The sequence below is a fragment of the Oncorhynchus keta genome, chromosome 10, assembly GCF_023373465.1.
Source record: "Oncorhynchus keta strain PuntledgeMale-10-30-2019 chromosome 10, Oket_V2, whole genome shotgun sequence".
NCBI lineage: Eukaryota > Metazoa > Chordata > Actinopteri > Salmoniformes > Salmonidae > Oncorhynchus > Oncorhynchus keta.
The window spans coordinates 66,792,708-66,807,882 of NC_068430.1; the positions used below are offsets into that span (position 1 = coordinate 66,792,708).

Consider the following 15,175-nt stretch of genomic DNA (forward strand, 5'->3'; position numbering starts at 1 on the left):
CATATTCCCACTCTCCTCACACACACACACACACACACACACACAGATAAAAATCATACTCTACCTCCGATGGGAATTGGGGGAATCCAACTGGTGTTCCTGGTTAATCCTGCATGTCGGTGGGAGGGAGAGGGAATTGTTGGGGAAATCCAGTGGCGTTCCCACTCAATCCCACCACCATTCCCAGCATGTCCGCAGTCAATCTGCCTGTCACTCCCATGTTTGTATTCCCGTTTCCCGGCGACGAGTCCCCTGTGAGAGCAGCGGCAGAGCAACGAGAGACAAAAGCACCCGAGAGATGAGAGAGAGGGAGAGGTGCGCCACACTCCCAGCCCAAAGCAAGCGCTAGCGTGTACGATAGGAGGAGGCAGAGAGGGAGGAGGGGAGGGAGGGAACAGCCCACAATGTGGGAGGAGAGTGAGAAAGCAGGTATAGTAGCGTGTAGAAGGGGAAAAGAAAAAGAGCAGCTTTCCTCCGTCTCTCTTCTGCGCTCCTTCTATCTGCCTGTTACATTCTTTCTCGCTCCACAGCTCCTCTGTAAAGCATCTCTCGCGCTCACTGTCCACTCTCTTTCTCTCTCTCTCTCTCTCTGACTGACGGTGATTACCCCTGCTCCTCAACCTCTACCTCCCCTCTCTCTCTCTGCCCCTCCCTCTCTCTCTTTCTGTGATTCCCTGTCAGTATGCTGCTGGAGATGCTAATGTAACTGTTGTGCCCGTGGAGTGATGAGAGTGCACATCTGTTGGTGGCAGGGACGGCCGTGTATGTCTGTGTGTGTCTTTGTGTTTGTTTTGTGTGTGTGTGTGTGTGTGTGTGTGTGTGTGTGTGTGTGTGTGTGTGTGTGTGTGTGTGTGTGTGTGTGTGTGTGTGTGTGTGTGTGTGTGTGTGTGTGTGTGTGTGTGCAGCGCAAAAAGGAGAGAGGAGGATACAGGATGAGGGTTAATCCGCCTGTATTTGGGGATCCATCAGAATCGTGCGCTCGATAGATTAACCCCTGGCATTCCAGCGGGGACAGCCAGGAGAGTGGATGAGGGACCAGGCTGCTCTTTGATCATCCTGGAATATGTACACAGTGACACACACTGTAAGGGAAGCCAGGGATTCTATAGATATGATGATGCTTTCAACTATATGATGTGTGTTGACAAATAGATTGCCCGTGTCTATTTAGTGAACAGGTGGAGATAGATTCATATTGAGTGTCGTTATGTTTGGCTATAAAATGGGAATCTCCCTTATCACACAATTCAGTATTCATCATCACTTAGAATGATGGAAGAAGGGAGGTTGGGAGAGAAGGAGAGCGAGAGGGGGAGTGTTTGTGTGTGTGAGAGGGAGCGAGTGTGATAGAGAGAGAATGAGAGAGAGAGACACCTCCCACCCCATCCCATATCGCAGTGATGGAGCAGGCTCTGGGTGATGCAGGCAAATCCTTGTTTTGGTGCCATGGCAACGGGCTTCTGAGAATTTTCATCCATTCCTGTGGGCCCCCTACCCCCACCCAGGACTGCAGAGCAGGGGAGGTGCTGCAGTGGTGTGGGAAAGACAATGAGGCTGTACAGATGTGTGTGTGTGTGTGTGTGTGTGTGTGTGTGTGTGTGTGTGTGTGTGTGTGTGTGTGTGTGTGTGTGTGTGTGTGTGTGTGTGTGTGTGTGTGTGTGTGTGTGTGTGTGTGTGTGTGTCACAGTACATTGATTGCAGTTGTATGAATGTATGTGCAGACTTTATCAACGTATTTGTTGGTGTGGGTTCGTGCGTGTGTGTGTGTGTGTGTGTGTGTGTGTGTGTGTGTGTGTGTGTGTGTGTGTGTGTGTGTGTGTGTGTGTGTGTGTGTGTGTGTGTGTGTGTGTGTGTGTGTGTGTGTGTGTGTGTGTGTGTGTATTTAAATGTGTATAATCTGTGTGTTCAAATGTGCCTGTGCTTTTACTGTATGTAGTTGGGAGTGAGTTTGTTCATAGTAATACAGAATTAAGCCTGCTTGTAAATGTTAAGATACCTAATGATCAGTGCATAGTCTGTGTTTATGTATAAATCCATTTAAATCTCACATTCAGGACTTAATGGCATTGCAAATCTCACAATCAGGACACTGTTTAAAATGACCCTAGATAAGCAATCAATTTTATAGTTGAGCATATGTGCATTTTCAGCCCCTTGTGTTGCCAACCCTGTCCAACATTACCTGTATGAGCAGCTTTTGAATTAAACATTATCTGTGATCATGATAATGCATTACTCTGCACCATCTCATTGACTTAAATGTGTTTACATACTGGCTAGCACTCATCAAGAATTAAATGTCTTTTCCATCCATTCAACTATGGTCATTTGTATTCAACTGGACTTGTGGGTTTACCATCATTGGTGGCCTGTAGCACCACCTTCTGGTTGAGAGATGTAAATAAAAAATATATACAGTTAAAGTCGGAGGTTTACATACACCTTAGCCAAATACATTTAAACTCAGGTTTTCACAATTCCTGACATTTAATCCTAGTAAAAATTCCATGTCTTAGGTCAGTTAGGATCACCACTATATTTTAAGAATGTGAAATGTCAGAATAATAGTTGAGAGAATGATTTATTTCAGCTTTTATTTCTTTCATCACATTCCCAGTGGGTCAGAAGTTTACATACACTCAATTAGTATTTGGTAGCATTGCCTTTAAATTGTTTAACTTGGGTCAAATGTTTCAGGTAGCCTTCCACAAGCTTGATTGAATTTTGGCCGACTCATGACAGAGCTGGTGTAACTGAGTCAGGTTTGTAGGCCTCCTTGCTTGCACACGCTTTTTAAGTTCTGCCCACACATTTTCTATAAGATTGAGGTCAGGGCTTTGTGACGGCGACTCCAATACCTTGACTTTGATGTCCTTAAGCCATTTTGCCACAACGTTGGAAGTATGCTTGGGGTTATTGTCCATTTGGATAACCCATTTGCGACCAAGCTTTAACTTCCTGACTGATGTCTTGAAATGTTGCTTCAATATATCCACATAATTTTCCGCCCTCATGATGCCATCTATTTTGTGAAGTGCACCAGTCCCTCCTGCAGCAAAGCACTCTCACAACATGATGCTGCCACCCCCGTGCTTCACGTTTGGGATGGTGTTCTTCAGCTTGCAAGCCATCCCCTTTTTCCTCCAAACATAACAATGGTCATTATGGCCAAACAGTTCTATTTTTGTTTTATCAGACCAGAGAACATTTCTCCAAAAAGTATGATCTTGTCCCCATGTGCAGTTGTAAACGGTAGTCAGGCTTTTTTATTGCAGTTTTGGAGCAGTGGCTTCTTCCTTGCTGAGCGGCCTTTCAAGTTATGTCTATCTAGGACTCGTTTTACTGTGGATATAGATACTTTTGTACCTATTTCCTCCAGCATCTTCACAGGGTCCTTTGATGTTGTTCTGGGATTGATTTGCACTTTTCTCACCAAAGTACATTCATCTCTAGGAGACAGAATGTGTCTCCTTCCTGAGCGGTATGACGGCGGCGTGGTCCCATAGTGTTTATACTTGCATACTATTGTTTGTACAGATGAACGTGGTGCCTTCAAGCATTTGGAAATTGCTTCCAAGGATGAACCAGACTTGTGGAGGTCTACAATTATTTTTCTGACTTCTTGGATGATTTATTTTGATTTTCCCATGATGTCAAGCAAAGAGGCACTGAGTTTGAAGGTAGGCCTTGAAATAGAACCACAGGTACACCTCCAATTGACTCAAATGATATCAATAAGCCTATCAGAAGCTTCTAAAGCCATGACATAATTTTCTGGAATTTTCCAAGCTGTTTGAAGGCACAATCAAATTAGTGTATTTAAACTTCTGACCCACTGGAATTGTGATACAGTGAATTATAAGTGAAATAATATGTCTGTAAACAATTGTTGGAGAAATTACTTGTGTCATCCACAAAATAGATGTCCTAACTGACTTGCCAAAACTATAGTTGTTAACAAGAAATTTGTGGAGTGGTTGAAAAACGAGTTTTAATGACTCCAACCTAAGTGTATGTAAACTTCCGACTTCAATTGTATTTTTACAATGGATTGAATGAGTCATGATTTATGGGTGAAAACCTTTGTCATCCTTTGTCTGCAAGGTGGTGTGTTTTGTATATGAAAGGTGGAGGAAATTGATAGCACCTGAAATCTGAAATAGGGTAACCAACAAGGGGAGATAGGCATTTCTGAAATGTAGGTTGTCAAGCACAGGACCGCGCTGCTTGCTCTGATGGAAGGCTCTAGAATTACCCAATCACGTTTTATCACTTTAATTGGGGAACAATGAGTGCAGTCTAGGAGGCCACTCCTCTGGATCTAGCAGGCTAAAAGTGAAAGTCAAATGGTTATGATAGGAGAGGTCTAATTATAAATGCCCATGCATTGATGATTTATCTTTTGAAAATGAATTGGTGGAATTTATATTCTATCCTGTTCTATTCTATGACATTACATTTTATGAGTGACACATGGATTGCTGTATCACCATATTTATGTTTTTAAGTGCAGTCATAGAGTGTGAGGGCCTGTGTAAGGACTCTCGTCCAGGATGTTTTGACGATGTGTCACAATCTGGAGTAGAATAGAATCTGAATATTTTATTTCTTATTTTTCTCCCCTAATTTCCTTAGTCACTTTAATAGCACAATGTTAGATTATTTCTTCCTGAGCCAAATTGAATTGAAATTGACACAGCTTTTAAGTTGGCGAAGACTGGGCGGTGAGATGCCAAGAACAGACTGAGCAGAACAGGTGCCCAGCACTGCCCACAGCCATTGGCACAAGTGGTCAGATTTTTATTCTGTGCACTGGAGAAAATAATGGACTAATTTGTTGAAGTCATGCAATAATTTGCCAAGACATGCCGTGAAATCAAAATAGGCCTTGCATACTAAATGTTTATTATTGCCTAAACTATTACGGATGTTATTACTATGCTGATTCTTGCAATGAATCAATCCATAGCCTATTATACAGCCATCAATCAATCAAATTCAGCCACAACAAATATAGTCCTGTATTGAATTAATTTCCCCCAATCAATGTCAATAATAGGAACAATTTGAATGTTGGAATATTTAGGCTACTATGCAAGTAACAAATTGCAAAGTAGCCTAGCATTCTGACATTTTTTCTTATTTGTTTCATTTTGTGTGTATTGTTTCTGTATTGCTAGATATTACTGCACTGTTGGAGCTAGAAAACACAAGCATTTTGCTGCACCTGCGATAACATCTGCAAATCTGTGTACACGACCAATAAACTTTCATTTGATTTCTCTCTCTCATCACTTCACACTACAGGGAAAGAGAAAGGCTGTGTGCACACTGCCCACACAATTAGATGGAAACTGAGCTGCATTTCCTAACCTCCTGCACCATATTAAAGAGAGAAATCAAATGAAAGTTTATTGGTCGTGTACACAGATTTGCAGATGTTATCGCAGATGCAGCAAAATGCTTGTGTTTTCTAGCTCCAACAGTGCAGTAATATCTAGCAATTAAAAAAATACACACAACATTAAACAAATAATTAATCATTTCAGAGTGCTAGGCTACTTTGCAATCAGTGACTTGCATTGTAGCCTAAATATTCCAATATGACCATATTAGAGACACGTATTTCCCTCAGATTACACAGATACACAAAGAATTTGAAATCAAACCTGATTTTGATAAACTCCCATGTCTACTGGGTGAAATAACACAGTGTGCCATCACAGCAGCAAGATTTGTGACCTGTTGCCACAAGAAAAGGTCAACTAGTGAAGAACAAACACCATTGTAAATACAACCCATATTTATGCTTATTTGTTTACCCTTTTGTACTTTAACCCTTTGTACGCCGTTACAACACTGTATATATACATAATATGACATTTGTAATGTCTTTATTCTTTTGGAACTTTTGTGAGTTGTAATGTTTACTGTCCATTTTTATTGTTTATTTCACTTTTGTGTATAATCTACCTTACTTGCTTTGGCAATGTTAACATATGTTTCCCATGCCAATAAAGCCCCTTGAATTGAATTGAAACGGGGGAGGGAGAGGGAGACAGAGACAGAGAAAGGGTACACAAAGTAACACACTGAACGCAGAATGCATAGGATTTGCGGAAGTGAGGGAGCGGGTGGGGCTTCGCTGGGAAACGGAGAGAGAGAGAGATAGAGATAGGGAGAGAAAGAGAGAGAGTGGTCAGACTTGTGAGGCTTTTTATTCTAACAAATGAGACCGTATGTTTGACCCCGGGGTTCGCCTGCTTACAACAGCAAGCTGGATATATTTATGCGTGCACTCGCTCGGTCTTCGTTAGAATATAAATGGATGTCGTTTTTTTTGTAGGCGCTTTATCTGTGCGATAATGAAAGAACGCTTGAAATAGTTTATTCGCTTGTAGCCTATTTATGGTAGATAGCGCTTTGGCCCTTCTTTATTATAAGACAACGGGGATCCATCAAACGGCGGTAGCTATGTGAAGCGTAGAACTCGTTTATTCCCTTTCGTGAATTGAGGAATAAATATGAACAACGCGCAAGATATGTCTCCCGATTTTGTCTTGATGCGCCTGGTTTCCGCGGCCGAGGATGACCGCTTGGACGAGGAGAATGGGAATCTGTCGTCGGGTGGAGTGGTGGCAGGACTCGGTAAAGAGGTCTTGGCTCATAGCAACATGAAAGGGGGCTTGGAATTCGCCCGAGATCCCACGACAGGCCTCGCGCATTCCGGCAATCTATCTTCGCTGAACAATGCACAGCAGAGCGGCGGAACGGCGGCACCTGACAGCGGGGTGATGGCGACTAAACCGTCGGTGTCTATTCCTCCTCCACACAGCGCCATGGAGGCCAAGGGCTTTGAGTTTGCTCACAGAGGCGGCTTACGGCCTCAGCTCCTTGTGTTTCCTAACATATTGAGGGATGGTGAGGGGATTTTAGAATGTGAATCCGACGGTCGGAATCAGTCGAGGAAACATATTGGTTTGGACAAGACCTCCGGCTCTGTCTCCGACCTAACCGGAGGCATCAATAACAATACGCTCAGTGCCGGCGACGCGCAACAGCAGAACCATCTGTCCCAGAGCTGGGGTCTGCATCCCCGGGTGGTATTATCCACGGTTGCTGCCGATATCGAGGGAGGTGAGCTATGCCACCGGCACAGTTTGATCACCAACCCATCAGACTGGCCTCCCTTAAGGGATAAATCCAATCCTTTCACAATGATAGAGTCGAAATGGGGATGCACAACCGGGGAGCTGCCCGACGGCCCAGTGTTCGACCTGGCCAGAAGGTTCGGGGAGCTGGGGCTCGGCGCGGTACCCAAGATATTATTCAAGGACGGGGCGATGCCCCAGTGCTCGTGTCAGGGCGCACATGGGCCGGCACCAGCGGGGATGGGGCATGGGGATGACCCCACTGAGACTAGCGATGCTTTGTTGGTGCTAGAGGGGCTGGGGACTGGGGACGTGGCCAGGCTGGGTATCACTGGATGCCCAGAGGATGATTCGGATGAAAGTCGAGCACGTCGAGTTCAGAAGATGTCCGGTGCATTTTCTCTCAGTAGCTTTCAGGCAGAGTTGACCAGACAGATGGAAGGGGTGGCTGGAGAACCTTGTCCGTCGGCGCACGGTGACGCACAAGTATGTAGCCTGCATGGAAACGTACCTAACCCAACTCAACCGATCCCGGGAGATACAGAACAGAATCCGGAGGTGTCGACATTACCTGGGGCCTCTGCGGCTACACCGAGCTCGGACCGACCTGTCAGTCCAACCCCTAGCCAGGCATCGACACCCCGGAAGCGGGCGGACAAGTGCGTCAGTGAGCCCCGGACTCCAACCGGTCGGGTCGAGAAAACACTCAAAGTTCCAGGGAAGTCCAGAAAGGGCTCACTTAAAATACGCCTGAGTAAACTTTTCAGAACTAAAAGCTGTAGTGGTTCCAATAGCCTTCTGGATAAGAGGCCATCAGTGGCCTATTCAATCTCCTCCGCTGGAAGTCTGGTGGACATGGCCAGTGGAAGTGGTGGGGAGCATGACGTGGACAGGTAAGGACTTCCACACTTTTAAGCATCGTGAGTAATTACTGATTGTATACCTATAATTTATAGCAGGCTATAGAGATCAACTCATGTATTGATTGGTTACAGTGCCATGTACTATTGTAGAGCCTATCCTAAAATATAATATTTTCTATCAGGATATTATAGGCCCAGAACTGTCTGAATTGTTTCTAAATCTGGGTTTCTCTAAATCTAGGCTACCTAACTCTAACATCTATTTTTCACCTGATCACCTCTATATTCCATCCCTCTATAACTTATTTCATTCCTATTTTGCTGTCTTTCTCTTGCCACAGCCAACCCCAAATGACCAGGGCCCAAAGTGCTTTCTCTCCTGCTTCCTTTGCTCCTTTCACTGGTAAGGGGCTCTACCATTTCTTGGCTGAGGAGGCAAACTCGGGTCCAAGAACTTACGTTTCTTTACTAGCATCACTCTCTTCCTCTATCATTTCCTTTCTCACATTCCCTCTCTCTCTTTCTCTTTCCTTCTTTCCATTTCTGGGTGCAGGCGAGACTGTTTCATTGGTGGATGTGGATATTTCGAGGAGAGGGGCGAACACTCCGCACCCTCCCACGCCTCCACCTCCGCCACGCAGAAGTCTCAGTCTATTAGGTACTTTACCTCCTTTCTTTCTCTGTTCTTTCTCTCTTTCTCTCTGTGTTTCTCTGTAGAGTAGCCTATTTTTCTCTGTGTGTTTCCTTGTGTCCCTCCCTTTCTTGCACGCATCTCTTTTGCTTATGATTGTACCTGTAGGCACACATAAACACTAAAAATGATTACTGCATACCCTCACTCACCCTACTCTCCTATACCCACTGTATTACCTCCCTCCCCTGAAAGCTATATCGCAGTATATAAACATACCCATTCTGTTCTATGGTGATGGAGAGCCTAATAGCTTTACACCTTCTCTGATCCCCACGGCAACACTCACATCAACAGCCATGAGGGACTGTTGTATTGTGGCCTTACAGACCAGTGTTTCTCAACGTCGATCCTGGGGACCCACCCTCTCGACCTATCAGAATTGAATGTTCAGCCAAGCAGTGGAACAAGGACAAACCAATTTGCTGAATGTCACGTTGAATCACCCATTTCTCGCAACCTATAAATATCAACTTACATCAAGATGTAGTTTGGATTTGTTAGTTACCCTAGAATACTTCAAGGAGTGCATTAAAAAAAAAATATATATAAAAAAAGTTGAGATGAAAACTTCATATCACAGTGGGTCCAAAGGAGGGGAGTTGAGAAAGCCTGTGATATAGACCCCTCCCTGGTCTGAAACCCCCCTTCCCCCCTGCTCTGTTCCAGATGACATAGGTGGGCCGCAGCCTGGTCCTTTCCTAGTGAGTGTTATGGGGGCCTCCCTACAGTCCCTCCCCCTGCCTCTTCCTCCTCCTCATCCCTCCCATGCCACCATCCAGCATAGTATCAGCCTCAATGGTAAGACACCAGAGAGCAGAGAGCTGGGAGCTGGGAGCTGGGAGCTGTGCATGGGGCAAACGGGTGGACGGTGTGGTAATAGAGCACGTAATGGCCAGAGCTAAGACTTTGAAAAGACCATAATACAAAACAGTACCAATATGATATATTTATAATGCTGTATTTATAAACGTGTGAATATATCAGTAATCCTTCATATGTGTAATATCTGCAGTTCTGAATATATATGTAACATAAAACCTATATGCCTGTCGGCTAATGCCTAAGTTCATAGAGTGATATGGTGTGACACTTGCGTGTTGTGGTGAAGGTTGCATAATTTCCCTCAGGTGAAATACTGTAAGTGCTTGTATTCAGGAAAGACTATACAGACCGATCAGCGTGGAAATGAATCGTGAAGGTGCATGGTGTGCGGTCGGAAACCAATGCTTGTCTAATATTTGTATTATATGCCTTGAGAATGAGTATTTGTGGCACCTGGTCTGTCTAAGCAGTCTTACTCAAACTGAACACTGTTATCATCTATTAGTAACAAGTCCTAACTTGAGATCTATGCATGTAACTTGTACTTTCTTGCAACTCCCATTTATACCAAATGCAATGGTTTGGGCTAAACATTCATATCATTGTGTCTAGCTGAATATTTCTCTATTTGTTTCAGATGCATTCCTCCGGGCCCTGCCTCACTCCACCTCTTCACAGCTCCTCTCAGCTCCTCCCCCTTCCAGGTTGGCCCCGCCCCCAAGGCTCTGTCCTCTGAGGCGGGCTGAGGCCAGCAACTTCACCGCTAGTCTGAGAGAGCTGGAAAAAGTAATTGCGACACACTCAACAACACTCGCAAATACACATACATATTGATTGAATCACTACTAAATCGATTGGGTTACATACTAACAAATAGGTACAAACCTTTAATTGATGATAACTGCCTTGGTGTGGGTGGGTGTGTGTGTGATAACAAACCTTTAATTGATGATAACTGCCTTGGTGTGTGTGTGATAACAAACCTTTAATTGATAATAACTGCCAAGTGTGGGTGTGTGTGTGTGTGTGTGTGTGTGTGTGTGTGTGTGTGTGTGTGTGTAATAACAAACATTTAATTGATAATAACTGCCTCATGACATTAACTCAGTTCTGTGTTTGTATTCGATTCTATGGATGGTGTGTATGTATGTTTCTATGATATTCATTCATAATCATCTACATGTCTATCCCCAGTGTGGCTGGTATTGGGGTCCTATGAACTGGGAAGATGCAGAGATGAAGTTGAAGGGGAAGCCTGACGGGGCGTTCCTGGTGAGGGACAGCTCTGACCCCCGCTACATCCTCAGCCTCAGCTTCCGCTCCCAGGGAGTTACACACCACACGCGCATGGAGCACTACAGAGGTGAGTTACACACACCACACGCGCATGGAGCACTACAGAGGTGAGTTACACACACCACACGCGCATGGAGCACTACAGAGGTGAGTTACACACACCACACGCACATGGAGCACTACAGAGGTGAGTTACACACACCACACGCGCATGGAGCACTACAGAGGTGAGTTACACACACCACACGCGCATGGAGCACTACAGAGGTGAGTTACACACACCACACGCGCATGGAGCACTACAGAGGTGAGTTACACACACACCACACGCGCATGGAGCACTACAGAGGTGAGTTACACACACCACACGCGCATGGAGCACTACAGAGGTGAGTTACACACACCACACGCGCATGGAGCACTACAGAGGTGAGTTACACACACCACACGCGCACTACAGAGGTGAGTTACACACACCACACGCGTACGGAGCACTACAGAGGTGAGTTACACACACAACACCCGCACGGAGCACTGAAGAGGTGAGTTACACACACAACACCCGCATGGAGCACTGAAGAGGTGAGTTACACACACAACACCCGCACGGAGCACTGAAGAGGTGAGTTACTCACACAACACCTGCACGGAGCACTGAAGAGGTGTCGTCTGTACCGTAAATACTCAGAAACACATACAGTCAGTCAATCACACAAATATAAAAGTTGTAGCTACTCACTCAGTCATGTTTATTAACACACGTACACACGCACACACACCCATACACTCATACAGACACACACACACGCACACAGCAAAGTGGTGAGTCACCCACACACAAAGTGGGTAAACGACAACGACATGCTCACAAATATACATGGCATTGGCATAAAGCACTTCTAACAGGATTTACTCACATACAGACACATTCATCATGCAGTGTAAATATATGACAGACAGAATGCATGCAGTTAATTCTATTTATGGTTTACACATACTGCACATATCAGCCACCCAACTCACAGGGTAGTTGAGAAAAACAGGTTTGATACATGACATATGATATAATACATGCTGTTAAAAAAAGTAATAAAGCATTATACCTGAACACTTTAAATAAAGTGGTACCACTAGGTTCTGTTTCATTCCCCTTTAAATGGTATGTATGTGTGAGTGTTCAGTTTAACCTTCAGTGGTGTGTCCCTTCCATGTTTCCATCTATAGGGACATTCAGCTTGTGGTGTCATCCCAAGTTTGAGGACCGATGTCATTCTGTGGTGGAGTTTATCGAGCGAGCCATCATGCACTCCAAAAATGGAAAATTCCTCTACTTCCTGCGTTCACGTGTGCCAGGTAAAAACGTCCCCCATTCCTACACTGCCTAACCAATTAGATGTTTATGTGAACTACCACATAGTGTAGTGGTTGTAATGACAGTAAGCATAGCATACAAGGTTGCTGAGAGGTTACGAACATCTGTATTGGTTGTTTGTGCTCATTCGTGTGTGCGTGTCGATTGTGTGTGTGTTTGTGTGTGTTCCAGGGCTCCCCCCTACCCCGGTGCAGCTGCTCTACCCAGTGTCCCGGTTCAGCAACGTCAAGTCCCTGCAGCACCTCTGTCGCTTCTGCATCCGACAAATGGTCCGCATCGACCACATCCAGGAGCTGCCGCTGCCCAAGTACTGCCATACTCAATTTACCCAAATATTGATTTAGTCATTCATTTTAACCTTGTATTTGTTTTCTTGGAAATAGTTGTTAGTGAATTAGCATTCTCTCCTGAGCTTTGACAGAAATGCCTCAGCATATTCTTTTAGTTTAAATAAAGAACTAATGGAAATAATCCTTGATTGCTGACAGACTAGACATGGATGATGCGCTTTGAGACCAAGTGAAAAGTGGTATATATAGCAGCTGTACTTTAATGCAATCCATCATCATCATCATCATCAGTTTCCTTTATTTTATGGAGTGTTATACACAGATAGAATACTACTTAATGCAATCCATCATCATCATCAGTTTCCTTTATTTTATGGAGAGTGTTATACACAGAAAGAAAACTACTTCACATGAGAAACATAATGTAAAGGTATATTTTTGCATAAGGGGTTACTCATTTGACCTCTCCCTCTCCAGACCACTGATCATGTACCTGAGGAAGTTCTACTACTACGATGCAGAGGAAGAGATGTACCTGTCAATCAAGAGCATTCGACCAGGGGCTGGAGTAGAGAAAGAGGCGGAGTCTCAGACGTAACTGGAAGAGGTGTCTGCTGGTCTGCCAGTCTTCCAGCATCAGCCAATCAAAGTCCTCAGCACCCTCTGAATCCAGTCGGCTGCAGTCAAAGGGGTCCAGATTACCTAGCCCTTCTCTTGACTTTGGCCAATGAGAGTAGAAAGGGACAGTAGTGGAATGCTGGAAAATTGTCCATACGGAGTACACACATGGGGCTGGGACAAAAAAGGACACAGCCTCATTGAGAACGGACTGGAGAACGGACTCGTCTAGCCTGTAACAACCTGAAAACAAACAAAAAAACAACTTGAACCAAGACTTTGAATCAATCCCTAGACAGATATTCACTGTACCTATGAACTGAAGTTGATGCACTGGTCCATTTGTACTACTATATTTTTCCCATTATCATAATTTTCTTGTTTTCTTCCCTCCTGTTGCTATTGAGGGTTGTTGTGGACTATTGGCCCACAGGAGGCCATGGTTGATCTTTGTTTGTTGGTTTTAATCGTCAAAAAATCCCTGATTGTAACTTGTGCATTATTCTGTTCCTCCGTACCCCAAGTTGGCCACAGGCTCAGCATTTTCAGTAAAAGAGAAAAAAATATGGCTTCCCTCTTTTGCACAATCATTTTCAATTGACTGAAGTAAAGTGGTAGTAGGAGCCAGGCGCACCGGTTTGAGTGTGTCAAGAACTGTAACACTGCTATGTTTTTCACACTCAACAGTTTCCTGTGTGTATCAACAATGGTCCACCACCCAAAGGACATCCAGCCAACTTGACACAACTGTGGGAAGCAGTGGAGTCAACATGGGCCAGCATCCCTGTGGAACACTTTTCACACCTTGTAAAGTCCCTACCCTGACAAATTGAGGCTGTTCTGAGGGTAATGCACATCTCAATCCACACATACAGTGGGGCAAAAAAGTATTTAGTCAGCCACCAATTGTGCAAGTTCTCCCACTTAAAAAGATGAGAGAGGCCTGTCATTTTCATCATAGGTACACTTCAACCATGACAGACAAAATGAGAAAAGAAAATCCAGAAGATCACATTGTAGGATTTTACATTTATTTATTTGCAAATTATGGTGGAAAATAAGTATTTGGTCAATAACAAAAGTTTCTCAATACTTGGTTATATACCCTTTGTTGGCAATGACAGAGGTCAAACGTTTTCTGTAAGTCTTCACAAGGTTTTCACACACTGTTGCTGGTATTTTGGCCCATTCCTCCATGCAGATCTCCTCTAGAGCAGTGATGTTTTGGGGCTGTTGCTGGGCAACATGGACTTTCAACTCCCTCCAAAGATTTTCTATGGGGTTGAGATCTGGAGACTGGCTAGGCCACTCCAGGACCTTGAAATGCTTCTTACGAAGCCACTCTTTCGTTGCCAGGACGGTGTTTTTGGGATCATTGTCATGCTGAAAGACCCAGCCACGTTTCATCTTCAATGCCCTTGCTGATGGAAGGAGGTTTTCACTCAAAATCTCACGACACATGGCCCCATTCATTCTTTCCTATACACGGATCAGTCGTCCTGGTCCCTTTGCAGAAAAACAGCCCCAAAGCATGATGTTTCCACCCCCATGCTTCACAGTAGGTATGGTGTACTTTGGATGCAACACAGCATTCTTTGTCCTCCAAACATGACGAGTTGAGTTTTTACCAAAAAGTTATATTTTGGTTTCATCTGACCATAATATGACATTCTCCCAATCTTCTTCTGGATCATCCAAATGCTCTCTAGCAAACTTCAGACTCGCCTGGACATGTACTGGCTTAAGCAGGGGGACACGTCTGGCACTGCAGGATTTGAGTCCCTGGCGGCGTAGTATGTTACTGATGGTAGGCTTTGTTACTTTGGTCCCAGCTCTCTGCAGGTCATTCACTAGGTCCCCCCGTGTGGTTCTGGGATTTTTGCTCACTGTTCTTGTGATCATTTTGACCCCACGGTGTGAGATCTTGCGTGGAACCCCAGATCGAGGGAGATTATCAGTGGTCTTGTATTTCTTCCATTTCCTAATAATTGCTCCCACAGTTGATTTCTTCAAACCAAGCTGCTTACCTATTGCAGATTCAGTCTTCCCAGCCTGGTGCAGGTCTACAA

The 15,175-nt window shown here is 44.5% G+C and overlaps 2 protein-coding genes across 11 annotated transcripts in view; one reads left to right on the forward strand and one right to left on the reverse strand.

Moving 5' to 3' along the window:
* The window catches only part of LOC118389277 (probable G-protein coupled receptor 158), a 21,118-nt gene extending 20,560 nt beyond the window's left edge, over positions 1-558 (reverse strand). For 3 of the 9 annotated variants that reach the window (XM_052527727.1, XM_052527725.1, XM_052527723.1), the window contains exon 1: positions 65-553. The gene's annotated coding sequence lies outside the window, so the exon portion shown is untranslated. Of the gene's footprint in view, positions 1-64 lie in introns of all 9 variants that reach the window. The other 6 variants (XM_052527728.1, XM_052527726.1, XM_052527721.1 and 3 more) reach the window with 4 other exon arrangements.
* Positions 559-6,159: 5,601 nt separating this feature from the next.
* Positions 6,160-13,672, forward strand: LOC118389278 (suppressor of cytokine signaling 7-like). 2 transcript variants are annotated; one of them, XM_052527737.1, is made up of 9 exons: positions 6,160-8,044; positions 8,356-8,417; positions 8,568-8,672; positions 9,375-9,506; positions 10,168-10,316; positions 10,725-10,893; positions 12,051-12,179; positions 12,370-12,505; positions 12,966-13,672. In XM_052527737.1, exons 1-9 carry the CDS (start codon positions 6,525-6,527, stop codon positions 13,084-13,086), a joined length of 2,523 nt encoding a protein of 840 aa, XP_052383697.1. In that variant the 5' UTR covers positions 6,160-6,524; the 3' UTR covers positions 13,087-13,672. The 2 variants fall into 2 exon arrangements, with proteins under 2 accessions (XP_052383697.1, XP_052383698.1); XM_052527738.1 differs by lacking the exon at positions 9,375-9,506.
* Positions 13,673-15,175: the final 1,503 nt, after the last annotated feature.